At 35.2% G+C, this 22,398-nt stretch overlaps 1 protein-coding gene across 1 annotated transcript in view; it reads right to left on the bottom strand.

Moving 5' to 3' along the window:
- The window catches only part of ipo11 (importin 11), a 229,992-nt gene that overhangs the window by 21,099 nt on the left and 186,495 nt on the right, over nt 1-22,398 (bottom strand). Inside the window, exon 22 of the mRNA XM_073836609.1 lies at nt 18,006-18,082. Within this exon, the coding sequence (XP_073692710.1) occupies nt 18,006-18,082 (77 nt within the window). The remainder of the gene's footprint in view (nt 1-18,005; nt 18,083-22,398) is intronic.

Genomic DNA, 22,398 nt, shown 5'->3' on the forward strand with positions numbered 1-22,398 from the left:
GCTGTCACAAATTGAGAAGTTCATTACATCCCTGAAAACCTTATTAAGCCAAGTGTCAACATTTCAGTAGCCCACATGGAGTTAAAGCCTATAATGGAAAATATACTGATGTCATGTCATTTAGCAGGTCTAGTAGCAGTGAATAAATCAGCCCAACCAACCTGTGCAGCACCATGCAGAGTACATTATGCATTACAATTAATACAAAATATACGGTGTTAACAGTGCTGCCATTCTTCATCTCATTCAAAGCGTATTTTTTGATCGAAAAAGCTAATAAGAAATGTCTGACAGCACAATTTAATGACAATTAACTTACAACAATGGCATACAAAAATCGCTGCCATTACTGGAGGTTATGTAAAGATGCCTTGGAAGATCATAAAAGTGAATTCTGAGTATTATAAAAGATTTTTTTTCTTGGAAGGAACAAAGTGTTGGGATTCTCTGAAATCTATTACTGATGCCACAGGGAACTGTAAAATGAATATTTGTGGAGCTTGTATTCAAATCCATGTTTGAGCATAATTAGCTGGGAATTCTTGGACTAATGCAGTCAGACTGAATTATGAGCTAATCCTGCTCTGACTAAACCCTGCTCCCTCTGAGAATATAATGACCAGTCCATTAAGGCATGATTAAACATGCTGCTATACAGCTACTTCAATTCTTTTTTTCTCTAGTTTCATGTCAGTTTTATATAGGCTGTATAAGCAACCTGAATGGCAATTAAGTAGCCTTAACTATGAACTTCTTTTGAAGTACTTTAAATGTTAAATGCATTACTGGGGAAAAAACCTACAGTGTAACTGAAATAGTACAAAAGTAAATTTACAGACACTTTCATCAAATGCAAATATTTCATACATGAGCCAATATAACAATATAAGCAGCAATGCAATAATTTTTTTTTTTTTAACTAACTAGTATTTCACCTGAGCAACTACTGGAATTACACAATATCTTATTATAAAAAACACAGAAGCTCATGGCTTGAGGTGCATAAAAAAAAAACATGATACATAAGACAATGGCATAATATCATTTCATTCCGTCTCAGATTTTTTAATTTTGCTAATATTTTTTCTAAAGAAAGATAGACATGTATAGTGATGAAAGCCAAAATATTAAATGCCATGGATTAATATTTACTGAGCAATCCGCTATTTTGTAGAGGTGGGTCAAAATGGCAATTTTTTCAATCACCTGAGACTCAGAGCCGAGTTACAAGGGGGTTAAAATGACTTCAGAAAGATTGTTGCATCATAAAGCTATTTTTACACAGAGATTTGTAGGTCTGTTAGTAAAATCTGTTGACTTGAGCAATCTTTGTTGCATTATGTGCCAATGGTGACAAATCAAAAATATGGAAGCAGCACTTTTCAAGATTATCTTCCAAATTTGCATGCACGTAATTTAAGAAGTATTAAGATTAAGATTAAAGAACTTAATGCCCTTTTAGATATTGGGTCCTAACGAAATTTCCGTTTGGGATCTTCTTATTTTTAAGGCCTGTGTGGTTTGGTTCCAGAGATATTGGAATTTCAATATGGCTCCAGCAGTAAATCATTCAATTGTACACATTTTCACTGGTCAAACACCAAATGTGGGTCACCTTGCAAAAATGTGATACTTGCAAAACAATTGCTTTGAACAAACCCATCTGAGTTTCATGTTCAGAAAAAATATTAGCAAAATTAAAAATTTGAGCTGGGGACCTCAAGGTTGAGTTGAGACAGAATGACCCATCTATTTCTCAGCAAGAATGCTTTAAAATGGATGAATTCAAAGATTTGTGTCTTGTTTTTTTAAACGATCTCGAGAATAGGAAAGGAAATCTTTGCTAATCATGATCAATCCGTACCTCATTGCCAATAAATAAATACAAATTATAAAGTGTGCATCTTTATTTAATTAAGTCCTCAAATTTGATGGAAAAAAATGTTCATTAATATTTAAAGCTGAGAAAAGTAGTTGAACTTCAAGAGAAAACTAAAAACTGGATAATGTTTGTTATGCTGCTATGTGAACACGCAGGGACAGTGAGGGACAGATACAAGGTCTTGCTTGTGCACCGAAGTGAGAAACAAATCTCATAATTTCATCCCTTGTGCCAGAGAGCATCCTTTTAATATTCAGCCATTGTTCCTTGCTCCATTAAGACATTAAGAGCTGATCTGAGGCCTTCAGAATTGTTGAGTGCTCAAGAGTGTGGACGGCCAAGGGCCAAGCACAAAACGCCCAAAGGCATGAAGAAAAAAAAACAAAAAAAAAACTTGTCAGCTGAACAGATGTGTGCAGGGCATTGGTAATGCATTTAGATGTGAAAATGGGGGGAAAAAAACAAAACAAATAAATGAACAACTCTATAAATCTTTCACACGACTGCCAATCTTTTTCACTGGCATTAAATCAAGACAAGCGATATATAACCTCTTGAAGAACCAACCCAACCTCAGTGGATTTTTGTCATTAAATTATTTCTAAAAAGGTCACATGGCAGCTATAGCTTGAGGCAATGAACCAAAGTAAGAGTAAACACATTACCTTAACAATACGAAATATCACTGAATGTGCACACGAAAAACTGTATGTCAGGTTTTATGATTTGTCTGGTCAACGTGAAGCCACATTTCTAAAAGAAACTCAATGGGGAGACATTTTGCCATCAATGTTAACAGCAGACCAAAAGCTTCACATATGCATCCATCAACTTTCACAGAGGTGTTGATAATGCAACAATAATTTAACTGCAGTAGAGAATTAGATGTACCCTGTGAAGAGCCCCACCTGTGTGTAAAAAAAAATCTTCTTTTGTAGAGAAAATTATGTAAATAAACTGCATTTCAATATGTATGAACGGTGTGACACTCTCGGTCGTTTTCTTGCCAGGGCTATTAAGCACATAGTGTTGAAACCACAAAGAGATTATTTTATGCTTTTCATGACAAGCTACAAGGCATAAAAAGTTCTGCCTTTTTATACTTTTCTATGCATAATATAAGTGCTTATTCGACTGATAAGGAACACAGTAGTCTTTTTATTCATAGAAATGAAATCTTTGATATAAAAGGGAAAAAAACTGCTTTGTTTTATACTACTTCTTGCAAGAGGATATTAAAATGATCCAGATTTTCAAATGGTGCCATCACAGTTATGATGATTATAAACTGTTCTCTCCCTGTATGGTCCATTGTTATGAGTAGACATACAGAACAAGCAGGACAAAAGACATGTCACAGATTTTCACCAGAACAGACATTTTAATTCACGAAGACTTACTGTAAATCAGATCTTGTGACTGGAAACAAAAGAGACAAAAAGAGAAGTTTTATAAGAGGTGCTCTGCTGAGAGCAACAGCTAGACATGACTGTGACCTTTAAATTTCAACCTTTAATTTAACTATAATCTTTTAATTTAGTATTTTAATCAAATGAGCAATTGTAAAATGCAGTTTATTGATATAAGGGCCCTTTAGATAGACAGACAGATACAGAAGCTAGACGAACAGAGATAAAAATAGACAGAATAAAAAAGACAAAAGGGAGATGGACGGACAGATAGATGTAGAGACAATGGATAGACAGACAGAATGATATACGGACAGGCAAAATAACAGACAGAGAGATAGAATGGCAGACAGACAGATCAACAGACAATAAATAGATACTACAGACAGACAGAACAACAGATGAACAAACAGAATAGTAGAATGATAGGATAGGCAGACAGAATCACAGACAATAAATAGATACAACGATGTACGGATGTACAGACAGACAGAAGATGGACGGACATACAGACAGAATAAACAAAGACTGAGAGATAGAATGACAGACAAATAGATACTATAGACAGACAGAACAACAGGTGGAGACAGAATGACAGTACGACGGTGAGACAAAACCATAAATGGACTGATAGAACGACAGAATGATAGACAGAAAGAAAGATGGACAGACAGATGAATAGATGAACAGACGGAATGGTAGAATGATAGACAGACAGAGACAAAGAGACAGAATGACAGAACGACAGATAGAAACAGACAATAAATAGATACTACAGACAGACAGATGGACAGATAGAATGAAAGAACGACAGACGGACAGGTAGAACAACAAAAATGAGAGACAGATTTACAGAAAGACAGAAGATGGATGGACGTACAGACTGACAGAAGATGGACAGATGTGGAGACAGAACAAGGCATGACAGAAAAATGGAATGACAGACAGAACAACAGAACGTTAAACAGACAAAACAAGAGACAGAGAGATAGAATGACAGACAAACAAATACTACAGACAGACAGATGGACAGATAGAATGAAAGAACGACAGACGGAAAGGTAGAACAACAAAAATGAGAGACAGATTTACAGAAAGACAGAAGATGGATGGACGTACAGACTGACAGAAGATGGACAGATGTGGAGACAGAACAAGGCATGACAGAAAAATGGAATGACAGACAGAACAACAGAACGTTAAACAGACAAAACAAGAGACAGAGAGATAGAATGACAGACAAACAAATACTACAGACAGACAGATGGACAGATAGAATGAAAGAACGACAGACGGAAAGGTAGAACAACAAAAATGAGAGACAGATTTACAGAAAGACAGAAGATGGATGGACGTACAGACTGACAGAAGATGGACAGATGTGGAGACAGAACAAGGCATGACAGAAAAATGGAATGACAGACAGAACAACAGAACGTTAAACAGACAAAACAAGAGACAGAGAGATAGAATGACAGACAAACAAATACTACAGACAGACAGATGGACAGATAGAATGAAAGAACGACAGACGGAAAGGTAGAACAACAAAAATGAGAGACAGATTTACAGAAAGACAGAAGATGGATGGACGTACAGACTGACAGAAGATGGACAGATGTGGAGACAGAACAAGGCATGACAGAAAAATGGAATGACAGACAGAACAACAGAACGTTAAACAGACAAAACAAGAGACAGAGAGATAGAATGACAGACAAACAAATACTACAGACAGACAGATGGACAGATAGAATGAAAGAACGACAGACGGAAAGGTAGAACAACAAAAATGAGAGACAGATTTACAGAAAGACAGAAGATGAATGGACGTACAGACTGACAGAAGATGGACAGATGTGGAGACAGAACAAAGCATGACAAAAAAATGGAATGACAGACAGAACAACAGAACAAATACTACAGACAAACAGACGGCAGAACAATAGGTGGACAGATAGAATGACAGATAAATAGATACTACAGACAGACGACAGAACAATAGGTGGACAGATAGAATGACAATGATAGACAGACAGATAGAATGACAGACAATAAATAGATACTATAGACAGATGGACAGAGAACAATAGATGAACAGACAGAACGATACACAGGTAGAACGACAGTGAAAAAACAGACAGAATGGCAGATGGAAAGATAGAATGACAAGACAATGAACAGATATTACAGAAAGACAGATGGACAGACAGATCAATAGATAGACAGACAAAATGGTAGAACGATAGACAGACAGACAAAAATACAGAATGACAGAACGACAGCCAGATAGAACAACAGACAATAAATAGATACTACAGACAGATGGACAGATAGAATGACAGAACGACAGATGGACAGGTAGAACAATAGAAATGAGAGACAGATTTACAGACTTAAAGACAAAATGATAGATGGACAGATAGAACAACAAACAATAAATAGATATTACAGAAAGACAGATGGACAGACAGAACAACAGACAGAACAATAGACGGGTAGAACGACAGAGAATAAATATATACTACAGACAGAAATTTACAGACTGAACGATAGATGGACAGATAGAATGACAGGACGAGAGAGACAGACAATGAGAAAGAACAACAGAGCAATAAATGGACAGAGAGAATGACAGATGAATGACAGAAAGAAAGGTAGAACAATTGAATAACAGACATATGTACAGACAGACAGACAGACAGAAGATAGATGGACGTAAAGACAGACAGAACAGAATGACTGACATATAGAATGGCAGATGGACAGATAGAACAGAATGATAAACAGACAGAGAGACAGAACAATAAATGGACAGATTAACCAGATCAAACAGGAAGATCAAAGTTGGCACACCACAGCTCCAAAGGTAGAAAAATATTTAGAATTATAATATATATATATATATATATATATATATATATATATATATATATATATATATAAAGATATATATATTTTCACCCTCATATGTTGATGTATAATATAAGGATACAGCTAAGAGTCTAGAAAAACTAAAACAAAATAAATATTTTTATAGAGGGTTATAATATTTAAATAGAGGGTATACGTTTGAAACCATCCAAAAAGCTAAGATAACCTACAAAAAATATGACAAGGGACAATTTGTCACAAAGAAAAATGAGAGTAGAAAATTCAAATAAAGTCTATTTTGTAACAAAATACATTACAAATGCGGAAAAAAATTAAATAATAATAAATAAAAAAAATCGGGGTACAAAGCGATGAATTGTTGAGAAACATATTTCCAGATCCTCCAATGATTAGTTGTAGAAAGAGTACAACCTTAAGGGACAAATTAGTACATAGTTATTACCACTTAACTGTGGAACCTGAGGTTTGTTTTAAATGTCATCACTGTAACCATTGTGGTAATGTGGTAAAGAGTAAAACATTCTTAGATGAAAATACAAATAAGGTTTATTCTATTAGACATTTTAATAACTGTCAAACTACCCATGTTATTTGTAGACTACAATGTCCTCAATGTAAGGTGTTTTAAATGACGATTATTGGATCGAGTGGCTGAACACAAATATGCCATTAGGAGGGGTAATGAAGAATATCCTATGGCAAAACAGTTTAAATTAATGCATAAAAGTAATCCTTAGATCCTCAGAATACAAGGTATTGATCATGTAAATATTACTATTAGGAAAGGCAATAGAGAACTTAAATTTAATCAAAGAGAGACATTTTGGATTTACAAATTAAAGCCTAATATGTATCCAGGATTTAACGAGGACTCTGTTTTAACCCATTTTTTAAAATAACTTTTATATATTTATTTTTGGATATTTAATGTGGTATCTTTGAAAGAGAAAGCACCAGGACCCTGAGACGAACTTTCTACTATCAGACTTTGTTTGTAGAAAAATATTTATGTTCTCACCACAGGTGACGTTTTGAGCCTAAAAGCTCCTCAGATAGTTGGACAGACAGATGTACAGATGGACAAACAGAAGTTGGATGGATGTACAGACAGACAGATGGAACGATAGACCGACAGACAGAATGGCGGATGGACAGATAAATCAACAGAATGATAAACAGATAGAACAGACAGAATGACCGACAAATAGATACTTTAGGAAGACGGAGAGAACAATAGGTGGACAGATAGAATGACAGACCCACAGACAGAATTTTTTTTAAATTAATATAAAACAGAATTAAAATTGAGCTTTCACATAGCCAGTGGCATTCCTACAGCATCTGACTTTGTACATAGCCTCTTGTTGTTATTTGTGTGAGCAGCACTTCTAAAAGTTTAGTCCTTAAAAAAAAAAAAACAAGATAATTTTTCATGCCTCTGAGGGCTTGTTATGAGATGTAGACACCGCTCCATTTCTAGCATCTCTCATGGGCACTGATCTTTGCTAAAGTTTTTGGCTATGACTCTTTGACACAGCCAATAAACACTGCTAACAGCCTGAGCATCTAGGCCAATGTTTTCATTAAAGAAAAAATGTCAGGAGATTTACCAAAGAGATTCAAAGAGGCAGATGGAGCGTTCTTTGATCAGATGAAATCCAGACTAACATCATATCTATAGCATGAAAAGTGTTCCTCAGCATGCCAAGAACAGCAGGCGGCTCATTACTTGTCCTTGCAGTAACGACCATCCGCAAGTATAAAAACACACACACACACACACACACACACACACACACACACACACACACACGCGCACGCTCAGCAGTTTCAAGTGAGACAGATTAAACTTTGGCGGAGTCGAGAAATATTCTTCTACTTCTGCAGAAAATCAGTCAAAGGGTTGTTGAAACGTCCATGAGGTGAAGTCAAATTTGGTTTGAGAAAATCTATAGGCCTTTGCTGCTGGGGTCAACAAAAAAATGGCAATTCGGTGAACAATTCTACTGCAGGGCCTGATAAAACTGGGGGTGGAAAGATGGGACAATTCCAGCGCTGTCAAGATCATCAACCACTGCCATCAGTAACAGTGAAATAACTCACCATAGCAACATATTTCTTGAAAAAGCAATGACATTTGATCGGGTGGAGTGGGACTATCTTTTTTTTTTGCTATGGATAGGTTTGGTTTCGGCCCCGATTTTATAAAGTGGGTTCGTCTGCTTTATACTTCTCCAGTTGCTTCAGTGGTTACGAATAAATGGAGATCAAAAAATTTTCCTTTGTCAAGGGGCACTCGGCAAGGGTGCCCTTTAAAGGAACCGTATGTAAGAAATTTATGTCAGTTAATCATAAAATGGCCCTGACATGTCACTAGACATTAAGAAATCATGTTCATTTCAAATACTTATATCACTGACAACAGTGGTCCGGCCAGGATATTGTCATTTAAAAGTGAGAGTTGCAGCCCTCAACTGATGTTATTGTTGTCATTTTGTGTTTTGGTCTGAGGCTCCACCCTCCAGCTATCTACTAATCACGAAATCAGTAGAGTTTCGTGATCCGGGTTGCCAGCTCTGTTACAGCTGCGGCTATACGAACGTGTCGGATAAAACATGTATAACGTTACGAAACGTAAAAGACCTCGTTATGAATCCGAAATACGTCGTGACAAAGTCTGAAATAAAACAAGGATTTGTATAGGAGATGCCTTTGAAAGATGGAGATGGCTGAAAACGGAGAAGAATTTGAAGATAGACGCCATCGTTGGTAATTTTCTCCTGGACAGGTAAGATTCATCTATGTTTGGCTAACTTTGCTTCCGTACACAGTGGATTTCCCACGGTCGGCCGTCCAAAATGCGTTCATAAAAAGCTTTATATCGCACCACTAGCAGGGTATGAAAACAATCTATGTTCCGACTGAAATGTGGTATTACAGTACATCTTTACGAAATATTTGGCTAATCGCCATCTGTAAATTTTTGCGATACATAATTACTTCGCAAAACATCTCTTGTGAAGCATAAACATAATTAACAGAAGAAAAACAAATTTCTGTGTAGGACTCGTCACTTGCCATTGGAAGCTCCTTGTAGCAGCCTACTCCTGCAGCTTAGCTGGCAACCTCGAGTCAGGGGGGAGAGGGAGGGGATACACCGTTCTACAGTATTTTGAAAGTGATTGCAGTACCAGTTTTGGCCGCAATCCTACATACGGTTCCTTTAAGTCCTCTTTTGTTTACAATTGCAATTGAGCCATTATCTCTAGCATTAAAATCTATATCCTCTTTCCATGGCATAGTTAGGTGGGGTGTTGAACATAAACTCTCATTATATGCTGATGACCTGCTTCTTTACATTTCAGATCCTTTATCATGCATCAATGACATTATCAAAGTTTTGCACAATTTTGGGACCTTTTCTGGCTATAAGCTGAATATTTCCAAAAGTGAATGTATGCCCGTTAACTCACTCGCCAGACATATGCCTGACTCCATGCTTCCCTTCTGCATGGCAAGATCTAAGTTTAAATATCTAGGCATCAATATCACTCAGAACTTTAAAGAACTATATGAAAATAACTTCGCTTCTCTATTGACTAAATTCAAATCTGATTTTCAAAAATGGAGGCCTCTCCACCTGTCTTTGGTTGGCAGAGTGAACTGTGTTAAAATGACAGTTCTTCCAAGATTCTTATATTTATTTCAGTGCCTCCCTATCTTTCTATCTAAAGCCTTTTTCAATACATTGGATAAACTTATCTCCAATTTTATCTGGGATGGGAAAATCCCAAGAATTAGTAAAGCGTTTCTTCAGAAAAATAGAAGTGACGGAGGTTTAGCTCTTCCTAACTTTTTATACTATTATTGGGCGGCTAATGTCCAAAAGATAATTTACTGGATGCACTCATCAGAGGGCACTGATTGGTTTGAAACAGAGTCTAAATCTTGCACAGCAACCTCTTTACAAGCTCTTGTAACATCTAGCTTACCTATTAAAATAATTAAATATACATCAAATCCAGTTGTTCATTTCACTGTTAAAATATGGACCCAACTACGTCAGCATTTGAAGTTAAGACAAGTACTTTTGTACTTTTGAGTCCAATATACAATAATCATGCTTTCCTCCCAGCAAAACTAGACTCTGCATTTAAACAGTGGCAAGATAAGGGCATTTCTCGGTTCAGTGATCTTTATATTGACGGTATTTTTGCAAGTTTTAACGATTTGCGTTCCAAATTCACTCTTAATTCAGTTGACCTTTTCCATTATTTTCAGATACGTCATTTTGTTAATGCCCAAAGCTCATCGTTTCCAAACATCCCTTCAAAGTCTCTTGTGGACTCTCTGTTAGAAGTACCCTCCCATCTACAAGGTCTTGTTTCAAGAATATATACAATTTTAATGTCTTTAAAAAGTGTAAGAACAGACAAGATTAGAAGCAGGTGGGAGAGTGAGCTCAGTATGCAATTTTCAGAGGAATTTTGGAGGAATGCCCTCTATAGAGTGAACGGTAGTACTACTTGTGCCCGACTGAGTTTAATACAGTTTAAAGTATTGCACCGTATGCACTTAAGCAGAACACGGATTGCCTCCTTTAATCCTACTTTTGACAAGACCTGTATTAGGTGTCATACAGGTGAGGCAGACTTGACTCACATGTTTTGGGCCTGCCCCACACTTACTGCTTACTGGTCAACTATATTCGATACACTTTCCAAAGTGTGTGAAGCACCGCTGAAGCCATGTGCAGAATTTGCAATATTTGGTGTTCCAGGTGATGAATCAAATTTGACTCAAAGACAACTAAATATCATTGCCTTTGCATCCTTATTGGCTCGCAGACAAATTTTATTACATTGGAAATCTACAAATCCACCTAAAGTATCATGATGTTATACCTACATCTAGAAAAGATTAAATATTCAATTAGAGGTTCCCATAAATTCTCTTATGTCTGGCAACCCTTATTAACATATTTCACTGCCATAAAGGTACTTCCTTGACATTGTAATATTCCTGATTCTGGTATCCAGTTTAATTTGATCTATTTATTTATTTATTTATTTTATTTTAACTTTTTCCCTTTGTAATTATTTATTTTTCCATTTTTATTTAAATATTGCATATTCATCTCTGTTGTATTCTAATCAATATCATTGTTAATATTAGGCAGTATGTTCTGGGTTGGTTGGGGAGGGTTTAAGAATGTAAAAAATACAGTCTCTGTACAAATAATAGCATTTGTCTTTGGAATAAAAATAAAGAGAGAAAAAAAAAGAAAAAAAAGAAAAAGCAATGACTTTCGTGCCACTGTGAACAGCTGTAAGTAAAGCAAACAGGCTTAGGCATCAGCCCGATGGCATTTCAGACTTTCACCGGCGCTATTGAAATAGCCACAAGAACGTGTGCGAAATTTCTTTAGGTTATTAAAACCGCCGCAAACGATTTGGCATTTAAAAGGCAAATCTCACGGCCCTAAGTCTACTTATTATGGGATTTCTGTTGTGTATGTGTGAGAATACGCATGATGACCTCATCCTCTGGAGTAGGAGTATTTACACCGCTAATGAAGCTCTGCTGTCACAAATAGAGAAGTTCATTACATTTCTGAAAATCTTATTAAACCAAGTGTCAACATTTCCATTATGGGCTCTAACCCCCATGCGGGCTACGGGAAAAGTCACTGAACTCCTGTAACTTTGCAGGTCTAATAGCACAGAGTAAATGTGTAAAGCATGAACCCAACCCAATGAATAATGGCATTCAGGGTATCTCTATATACAGTTAATATCAAATGTGTTCTCAGAGGTGCTGCAAATTTCAATCAAAAACTGCCTACAGAGTGTTAAGTATAAGCTAAATATGTAGCAACTCTAGTTGTTTACCTATAATTTTTTTTTGTATCCTGCAGTGGTGTAGGCAGAAACACATTTTATTTAATTTAGTATTTGATTTTACATTTGATACAAATGGTTATATAATAAACTGGATGTATCCTGGCATAGTAGCCCAGCTGTTTGGAATAGGAGTAACAAAATCACTAAATAAAATAAAATCACTGCTTCAGCATGTTCAACAGTGCTTGCGTATGTATATTTAAAAAAAAAAAAAAAATTGTAAAATCTAGGTTACATTGAGACATGTCAAATGTAAGTAAATAGGGCCAAACTGTCAGTGTTAAACGATTCACTGTTTAAACGGTAAACAGTAAATGTAACAAGGTTCACAGAAGGTTCCTTAAGTGCTTGAATTTAGCTTTTAAAAATTTTCAAGGATAGAAGTCCTATAGAATTGGATTGGAAAATTCAGCTTAATAGTCCGGGAAATTAAAAAGGGAAAAGTCATTCAGGTTCAGCATTTGCTTTGGAGTTCAAGAAAAAAGCTTTAATAGTAGGCCTAAATGCTGTATTGGTTTTATGGTGTTTGATTTATTTAGCCTAATTTGTGCAACAGTCCTGGGATTTTAAGGGGTCATAACATGGGCAATCAAATTTGCCTTGATCTTTTGGCATGTAAGAGTACTTTGTACCATTAAAACATCCTACAAGTTTCATAGCTTAAAACATCCTCCTTATTATAAACAAAGCATTTATTTAATCAAGCTCCAAAAACAGCCAGTTTGGTTTTAAGGTGCAAGACGACATTTGCATAAACACTGCCTCCAGAGCAATGCATAGACGAATATTGTCTGTCGTCAATAGGACAAAGGGAGTAATAGAACTTTCGCTTTGATGAGTTCGGTTTAAACAGCTCAGTCGTGTACAGATATCAGAAGGATCCCAAGGTAAGGAACAAGATAATTTTATTTTTAATGTCATCCAGGATCTTGTTTGAGGACTGATCAGAGCATTTTGTTTTGTAAACGAGGCACAGTATTTTGTTTTAAATTATTTCTGAAAATTAGAGTTTTTTTTTTTATCATGTTGTCAAAACACTCACGTCTTGACAAGCTTTAAAGGACCCGCCCCTTAAAAACAGATTGTTTTAGGCAGAGTCAAAATGAGGGTTGAACCCTGACAACCGTGTAACCTTTTCTGAGTAAAGTCATATCGAATTTTACAACTTTGTCTCCATGACAATGCAATGTCAAACAACTGTAAATCTGATTATTTAAACAACTTTACAGCTGAAATAATAGACAAGATTTAACAGAAGACTTTATGCCTCACATATCTGCTTTTAAATCCTCCAGTCCTTCTCAAAATTTCCTTTTAAAAAAAGTAACGGAATGAGTAGAAATTATCATGCCACAAATGCTGTTGATTGAGCTTCACTTGTACTGAAACTTTTTTTTGTTTGTTTAATTAAACTAGACTTGGTTTACTTTAATGTTGACCTCAACTACTTTAAAATGTGAGCAGCTCATTTTCTACACTGTGATAGAAAGTGATCACAGACCAATTTCCACATTTAAAAGCTAAATGTACTACTAAAGCCATTTCACTGTAACAGGGAGTGCCACACTAAACCAGCTCAGCATCACGCACACGCTCCAGATTCAGAGAAAGACAGTAGTGTAAGTCAGCAGGAGGGCCGTGGCAGGAGTCTCTCATCCCAGACCTCAGCAGGAGAGGAGCTGTGAGCAGTGAGAGATGAGGAAAGTGAGCTGCGAGAGATCGGCTCCCCGTTGAACAGCGCTAAGAACACAGACTTACAACAGATGATGAGATTTCATCATTCAGGCAGATAAGCTGGCCCGAGTGCTGCGCTGAGATCGCAAGAGTGTTGGCGAAAACCTGAAACTTTTTCTTTCACATTCTGTCTCAGAGTCATTTTGTACTTTTCTTGTCCCACTTCACATTTGTAAAAGCAATAAAACTATGAATACAAGATTTCAGGGAAGAAAATTCAGCCGCTGAGATGATACTAGGGTTGTTACAATACAAAAATGTAGTCTGTATCAAAACCAGTGAATTAGTTTTGATGCAACAACAAAAATTATGCTACTCAAAAACCCATAGGCCATTCATTATTATTACCATAATGTGACTAATAACAGATAGATACTGTATACAATTCTATACAATTTTGTCTAAACACTTTAAAAAGTAAAACATACGCATTATATAGTGCCTTGCGAAAGTATTCAAACCGCTTCATTGCTTTCACAGTTTATGATGCAGCCTTATGTTAAACTGCTTTAAATAACTTTTTTCCACATCAATCTACACTCCATACACCATAATGACAAAGTAAAAAACATGTTTGTAACAACTTTGCAAATTTATTAGAAATAAAAAAATTTAATGATTCCATTGCATAAGTATTCATACCCTTTTGTGGGACACTTGAAATTTACCTCGGGAGCACTCATATCGCTTGTAGATGTTAGTACACTTCGAGTGGAGTTAACCTGTGGCAAATTGGGTATGGGTATAATTTGGAAAGGCATACACCTTGCAATAAAAGATCTAACAGCTGAAAATGCATATCAGTGGAAAAACCAAGCCCTGAGGTCAAAAGAACTGTCTATAGAGCTCAGAGACAGGATTGCATCAAGCTACACATCTGGGGAAGAGCTCAAAAAAAATTCTGCTGCATTGAAGGTTCACAGAAGCATGTAGCCTCCATTATCCTTAATGGAAGATGTTTGGAACAACCAGGACTCTTCCTAGAGTTGGCCTCCTGGCCAAACTGAGCAATTAATGGAGAAGGTTCTTGGTTAGACTGGTGACCAATAAGCTGGTCACTCTAACTGAGCTCCATGATAATAAATGCAGATGGGAGAAACTTACAGAAGGACAAATATCACTGCAACACTCCACCGATCTGGTCTTTATGATGGGTGTGTCCTCAGTGACACATGAAAAACAATTTGGAATTTGTAACAAAGCACCTAAAGAATTTTCAGATTGTAATAAAAAAAAGATTCTCTGGTCTGATGAAACTTAATTCAAAGCATCATGTATGGAAAAAAACAGGCGCTGTTCATCACCTGCACAGTAGCACCCCAACAGTAAAGTATGGAGGTAGAAGCCTCATGCTGTGTTGCTGTTTTTTAGTGGCAGTGACTAAAAGACTTGTCGGAGTATCCTTAATAAAAACCTAGTCTAGAGCATTCAGAAGCTCAGACTGAGCAGACAGTTCACCCTCCAACAGGACAATGACCCTAAGCACACAGCAAGAGTGGCTTATAGACAACTCTGCGAATGTCCTTGAGTGGCCCAGCCAGAGCCTAGGCTTGAACCCAATCAAAACTTTCTAGAAAAACCTGAAAATGTGCATCTGCCCTCATCCAAGCTGACAGAGCTTGAGAGGTGAAGATGTGAGATGAAGAATGGCATATAAATGACAAATGCAGATGTGCCAGGCTTGCTGCATCATACCCAAAAAGACTTTAGACTGTAAAGGTGCTTCAAGTAAGTACTGTGTTAAAGGTATGAATACTTACTTGAGTTTTTTAATTTGTAATATATTTGCAAAGTTGTAACAAATCAGTGTAGACTGATGTGGGGGGGAAAAAGTTACTTAAAGCAGTCTAATGTAAGGCTGCAACATAAAACGTGAAAAACAATGAAGGGGTTTGAATACTTTCGCAAGGCACTGTATATGTATCCTTTATGTATTTCTCAATTAAATATATGTTGCTTTAAGCTTAAGGTTTCAAATACACTTGCAAAGTTTTGCAAAGACTACTGCAATACAACAGAGTCAAGAATACTCGATACTGTGGGCAGACTGTGGTATGTATATATACGCATTTTTTAGGATTAAGTTTGTACCAAAGTACTTTCGACATCTCTAGATGATACAGATTCATTTCCGGTCAGAGGCCATCCTCATTCCAATCCATAGAGAGAAATTTAATTTTTTTCCTCTAACTAGCTCCCCAAAGAATGGATGAAAGAGACGGAGTCTTAACAGGCCCTTGTGCTAATATTACCATCAGCACCTGAAAGAGACGAGGATAGGAGAAATGAGCATGCAAATGGAAAAATCGCTTCAATCAGCCGCCTCTCTTTGCATTTCAATGCGCCGGCAGATGCTTTAATGAAACGCTTTCTCTTATTCTCTCTCTCATACTGACCTCTACCAACCCTCGACTCCGATGGCTACGCATCTTTCCGACCGTCTGAGGTTATGAGAGGTGTTGGCCTTACGCTCGAACGGCTCCTCTCGAGCGCACACTTCTGTGTGGCATTTCCCAGAGGCTAGGAGGCGGTGATGCAAGCATATTTAATTACAGGGTCCCAATCAAACCGTTAATTATCTAATTCTAATACAACCCCAGGGAAGCAAACCCGGCAATTTTTGTGTCGCCTCAGTCACTCTGTAAATCATCATATTCACGTCTGAGAAACAGTTCTATTACAACCAAAATAACATTTAAGTGAATTAAAAACACGAGAGCTAGAGACAACCCCTAAAAGGATCTGGCTGAGGAGAATAAAGAGCTCAACAACTATCAACCAGAATATGAAATTGCCTTCTGCTCAATTAATTGAATAACACTGTCATGAATAAAAGTAGTACATCATACTGTATGTATTAGCTGCTGATTGACAATCAAACTGACCTCAAATTTTAAAAACCCATTTCATTTAAGGATTGAGGCCAACTTAGTTAATATTCAGCCAACAAGAAGTGAGCAAATTGAAGAGGATGTATTAAGTTCTGCTCTGTAAATTTACCAGGAAAAATCTGTAACATGCATTTCAAGGCCATTCGACAGACGGCTTTTAGGTTGATCCGTATTAAAAAAAAATATATATATTTTTTAAAATATTTATATACAGTGGTGGCCAAAATTATTAGAACACTAGTATATTCACCAGCTAAAAAGTGTTTGTCATAAAAGGTTTTAAATAAACAAATTTATAATGTTATCCATAAGATATGGGTGTTGTACTCTAACCCCTGGTTTCACAGACAAGGATAAAAACCTAGTCCTAGAATAAAATGTAAGTCTGAGCTGTTTCAACTGAAAGAAACTTGCACTGACTGATCTTAAAATACATCAGTGCCTTTGTTTTGTCTTAAGATGCACACTAGTAGTGTTCTTTTTTCTAAGCATATTTATAAAAATGACTTAAATGTCCTAATTGAACTATGGTCTAATCCTGGTTTAGTCTAATCCCTGTCTGTGAAAGCGGGCCTCAGTGTTCTGAAGCCTGAAAATCACCCCTTTAAATTTAAGTCAGATTCACTAAAATGATTTCACTCAAAAGAACAATTCATTGTTTAATTGGTTCTCACTACTTCACTCATAAACAAACAAAGAAAATCTATGGCAGATGATACCGTTTCAGTGAATAACAAAATTCGGCAAAAACCTTCCAAAAGTAAATGAGGAAATTAAGTTAATGCCGTAAAGTATTGAGCGCCACAAGGATCTGTCTTAAGCCCTCTGCTATTTTCAATATACATTGCTTTTTAATAATATTTTTGGAAAATATGGGATCAGTTTCTATTGCTGAATGAATTATCTAAGATGAATTATCTAAAATAACAGTGTGTAAAAGATGTAAGCTTTTGGAGCTTAACCACTCAAGTCCTTATTCAACTCCATTAAATTAAAAATAGTGGCCAAGATATTTTTCACGTTTTGTGATCCAGAGAAAAAAAAAAAACAATGTCGAGTTTGTAATGACACAGGGATGAGAAAATACAAACAAATAATGGCAAAATATACAGTTTTAAAATGATTTCAAAGGATTGAGGTCAACAAGAATTTAAACTGAGATTGAATTCAGCTAGAAAAGTCTGTGACCTGCATTTCAGGGCATGTCCATTTGACAGTTAAATTGGCAATGGCTTTCAGCTTGAGCTTTAATTAAAAAAGAAAGTGCACACTTAAAGAGGCAACTACCTACCAAGTAGGGCGGACATATTCTGGAAGATCCTCAGAAGCTCAGGGGTGATGGCCGGGCTGTTTTCTAAAGTCACCAACCTGCATTAAGAGAAAGATCATGCCATTTAAACAGCCTTCATTTTATATGCAATACCATTTTGCAATCAAAGATGTAAAAAAAATCTGTCAAATGACAGTAATATTACAATGAAAGATCTATGCTTTTAGTGTCCATGGAAACACTACAGCGACATCAATTCATAAAAAGGCCTGCTACAAGCCAACCATCTTCCATCTTTAAACAAAACAGGCGATCTTTCATAAAAGCATTCCATAAAATGAATGGATGCTGCTAAATTTGTTGAAGTGCAGCTATTTTTGATCTAGAGGCTACAGAGGAGTCTTTGTGCAGGTCGGGTTATTGTACAGAGCGACTCTCTTTGTCTTGATACAAGAGAGATAGGGTGACTCCGAGAAAATGATAAATGGACAGCGGGGAAGAACAACAAACCTAGAGAGCGAGTCTGAAGCCTTGAACTTAAAGGAGGGGGAATAAACCCTCTTCAAAGTGATGAGCGAAGAGAATAAGAAGACTGACAGAAGGGAGAGCAAAGAAATTCACTCAGAAAGGAGATAAAGATAGGAAAGTGTATGAATTGCAGCACTAGAGAAGAAATCTGTGGAAAATACAAAGCAGCCTTGAGTTTATCACAGACAATATCGATTAGTATGTAGGACGCATGGCTGAAACCCGGAGTTGGAGATAAATTAATTTATGCGTAAGAATTCTCCTGACTCAGCGTCTTCTTGTCACTTGACAGCACAGCTAAGTGTAATGTGTGGCACTAATATATATAAAAAAGGGTTGGCTCTGTTCCTCTGAGGCACGACTCCAATGATTCATGCTATCATTCGCATCTGGACAGGCAATTTGTCACACAAATCTTTTAAGCATTACGTGTGTCACTGGCTGACAGGACAAAGCATCCGACAGGATGAAAACAGCCACTAACTGGGATCCCATTTAGATTGAGGGCAGTTAATACCATTGCATTGCTTTAGCTGTATTTCTGAACAAAGATGACAAACGACTGAATTGAAATGTGAGACCCATATCCTCAGTCATGCCATTGCAAGGTCAAAGTAAGGTAAATCTCAACCTATTTTGGCTATGTAACATTCCACAAGACAATGTTTTGTTAAGCAGCAAACCATCATACAAGCATTTTAGAATGATTTCTTAAGGATCATGTGACTCTGAAAACCGGGATAATATTATAATTTTTTTTTTTTTTACTGAATTTCATTTGTTTTTTTTAAAAGTAAGACATTAAAAAATCTAAGATTACAAGGTTGAAGTTGTAATGTTTCAAAAATAAACTCAAAATTCGAGAATACAGAATAAAGTCAAAGTGTTTCGAGAATAAAGTCTAAATATTTTGAGAAGTCAAAAACACAAAAATAAAGTAGAAATGTTTTGAGAATAAAGTCTAAATACTGACTTTATTCTCATAATTTGGACTTTATGGTCAGTGTTTCGAGAATAAAGTCGAAATGTTTTGAGAATAAAGTCGAAATGTTTTGAGAATAAAGTCAAAAATATGAGAATAAAGTAGAAATATTTTGAGAATAAAGTCTAAATACTTTGACAATAAAGTCCAAATTATGAGAATAAAGTCAGTGTTTTGAGAATAAAGTCTAAATGTTTTGAGAATAAAGTCTAAATGTTTTGAGAATAAAGTCAAAAATATGAGAATAAAGTAGAAATATTTTGAGAATAAAGTCTAAATGTTTTGAGAATAAAGTCTAAATGTTTTGAGAATAAAGTAGAAATATTTTGAGAATAAAGTCTAAATGTTTTGAGAATAAAGTCGAAATATTTTGAGAATAAAGTCAAAAATATGAGAATAAAGTCGAAATATTTTGAGAATAAATTCTAAATGTTTTGAGAATAAAGTCTAAATGTTTTGAGAATAAAGTAGAAATATTTTGAGAATAAAGTCTAAATGTTTTGAGAATAAAGTCGAAATGTTTTGAGAATTAAGTCAAAAATATGAGAATAAAGTAGAAATATTTTGAGAATAAAGTCTAAATACTTTGACAATAAAGTCCAAATTATGAGAATAAAGTCAGTGTTTTGAGAATAAAGTCTAAATGTTTTGAGAATAAAGTCTAAATGTTTTGAGAATAAAGTCAAAAATATGAGAATAAAGTAGAAATATTTTGAGAATAAAGTCTAAATGTTTTGAGAATAAAGTCTAAATGTTTTGAGAATAAAGTCAAAAATATGAGAATAAAGTAGAAATATTTTGAGAATAAAGTCTAAATGTTTTGAGAATAAAGTCGAAATATTTTGAGAATAAAGTCAAAAATATGAGAATAAAGTCGAAATATTTTGAGAATAAAGTCTAAATGTTTTGAGAATAAAGTCTAAATGTTTTGAGAATAAAGTAGAAATATTTTGAGAATAAAGTCTAAATGTTTTGAGAATAAAGTCGAAATGTTTTGAGAATTAAGTCAAAAATATGAGAATAAAGTAGAAATATTTTGAGAATAAAGTCTAAATACTTTGACAATAAAGTCCAAATTATGAGAATAAAGTCAGTGTTTTGAGAATAAAGTCTAAATGTTTTGAGAATAAAGTCAAACATATGAGAATAAAGTAGAAATATTTTGAGAATAAAGTCTAAATACTTTGACAATAAAGTCCAAATTATGAGAATAAAGTCAAAGTAGTCAAGAATAAAGTAGAAATATTTTTAGAATAAAGTCAAAAATACAAGAATAAAGTAGAAATATTTCAAGAAAAATATCTAAATGCTTTGACAATAAAGTCCAAATTATGAGAATAGAGTCAAAGTAGTTGAGAATAAAGTCAAAATATTTTGAAAATAAAGTCAAAATTAGGAGAATTATTTCATAGCAATTACAAGATTAAAATAATAATATTTTGAGAGTATATTCTAGCGCATGCAAATGGCCTAAATTGGGAGCACCAGGAGATATAAACTCTCAGCTTTCAAAATCTGTCAGGTTTATAGCGAAATACAAATAATGTCTATTACAATAATGTATTTTTAACGCTCTTTAAATGTGGCGTGACAAATCGCTGTATTCGCCTCAGTTTAAGCGGCATGTAAATCAGTCATCTTTCCAATTACAATGAAACATTCATTTCGTTAAATTAGGCTATGCTGTTTTTTTATTCATTTTGATGTTCCTTCACATTGATATTGTGCTAAAACTTGAAATAAAGAGGAAAAACATTTATAATTTGTATTTTGTGATAAAACTGACAAAATTTGAAAGCTGAGCTGCGTTAAAATAAAAGCAACAAAGTACAAAATTATTGCGATTACTGTGTGAGCTACAAATAACAGAATGGAAGACGTTAAATATTATATTATAGCGTGAATAAAACAGCTTGTGAATAGTCACTTAGATTCCTCAGAAAAGACAACAATGTAACTTATGTTAATGAGTAAAAAGTCATTTTCAACCTAATTAAATACATCTGAGGAATAAAAGATTGGACACCACAGACTTTATTCTCGAAATTTCGACTTTAGTCTCGAAACATTTCGACTTTAGTCTCAAAACATTTAAACGTTATTCTTGAAACATTTCAACGTTATTCTCAAAACATTCCGACGTTATTCTCGAAACATTCCGACTTTATTCTCGAAACATTCCGACTTTATTCTCGAAACATTCCGACTTTATTCTCGAAACATTCCGACTTTATTCTCGAAACATTCCGACTTTATTCTCGAAACATTCCGACTTTATTCTCGAAACATTCCGACTTTATTCTCGAAACATTCCGACTTTATTCTCGAAACATTCCGACTTTATTCTCGAAACATTCCGACTTTATTCTCGAAACATTCCGACTTTATTCTCGAAACATTCCGACTTTATTCTCTAAACATTCCGACTTTATTCTCTAAACATTCCGACTTTATTCTCTAAACATTCCGACTTTATTCTCTAAACATTTAGACATATTTCTGGAAACATTCTAACTTCTCGTAATTTCGACTTTATTCTCGAAATATTTTGACTTTATTCTCGTAATTTCGACTTTATTCTCTAAATATTATGACTTTAATCTTGTAATTTTTTTCGTAGCACTAAAACACCATCGTACAAAAGAGATGCTCAATTCAATTCTGAATGGCATATAACTGTAAAAGGAGAGGAGGTACATTTTTTTTTTACACTTTCATATTAAGAAACATTATTATTATCAATGTTAAAAACAGTTGTGTTTCTTAATATTTTTGTGAAAACCATGATACATGATAAATTATATCTACCAAAAAATTTCAGCCAGGTTTCAGGCCCCATCATAACAGAAACTGCACTTGTTAAAATTACAAATGACTTGCTTCTTGCATCAGACCAAAGCTGCA

The sequence above is a fragment of the Garra rufa genome, chromosome 3, assembly GCF_049309525.1.
Source record: "Garra rufa chromosome 3, GarRuf1.0, whole genome shotgun sequence".
NCBI lineage: Eukaryota > Metazoa > Chordata > Actinopteri > Cypriniformes > Cyprinidae > Garra > Garra rufa.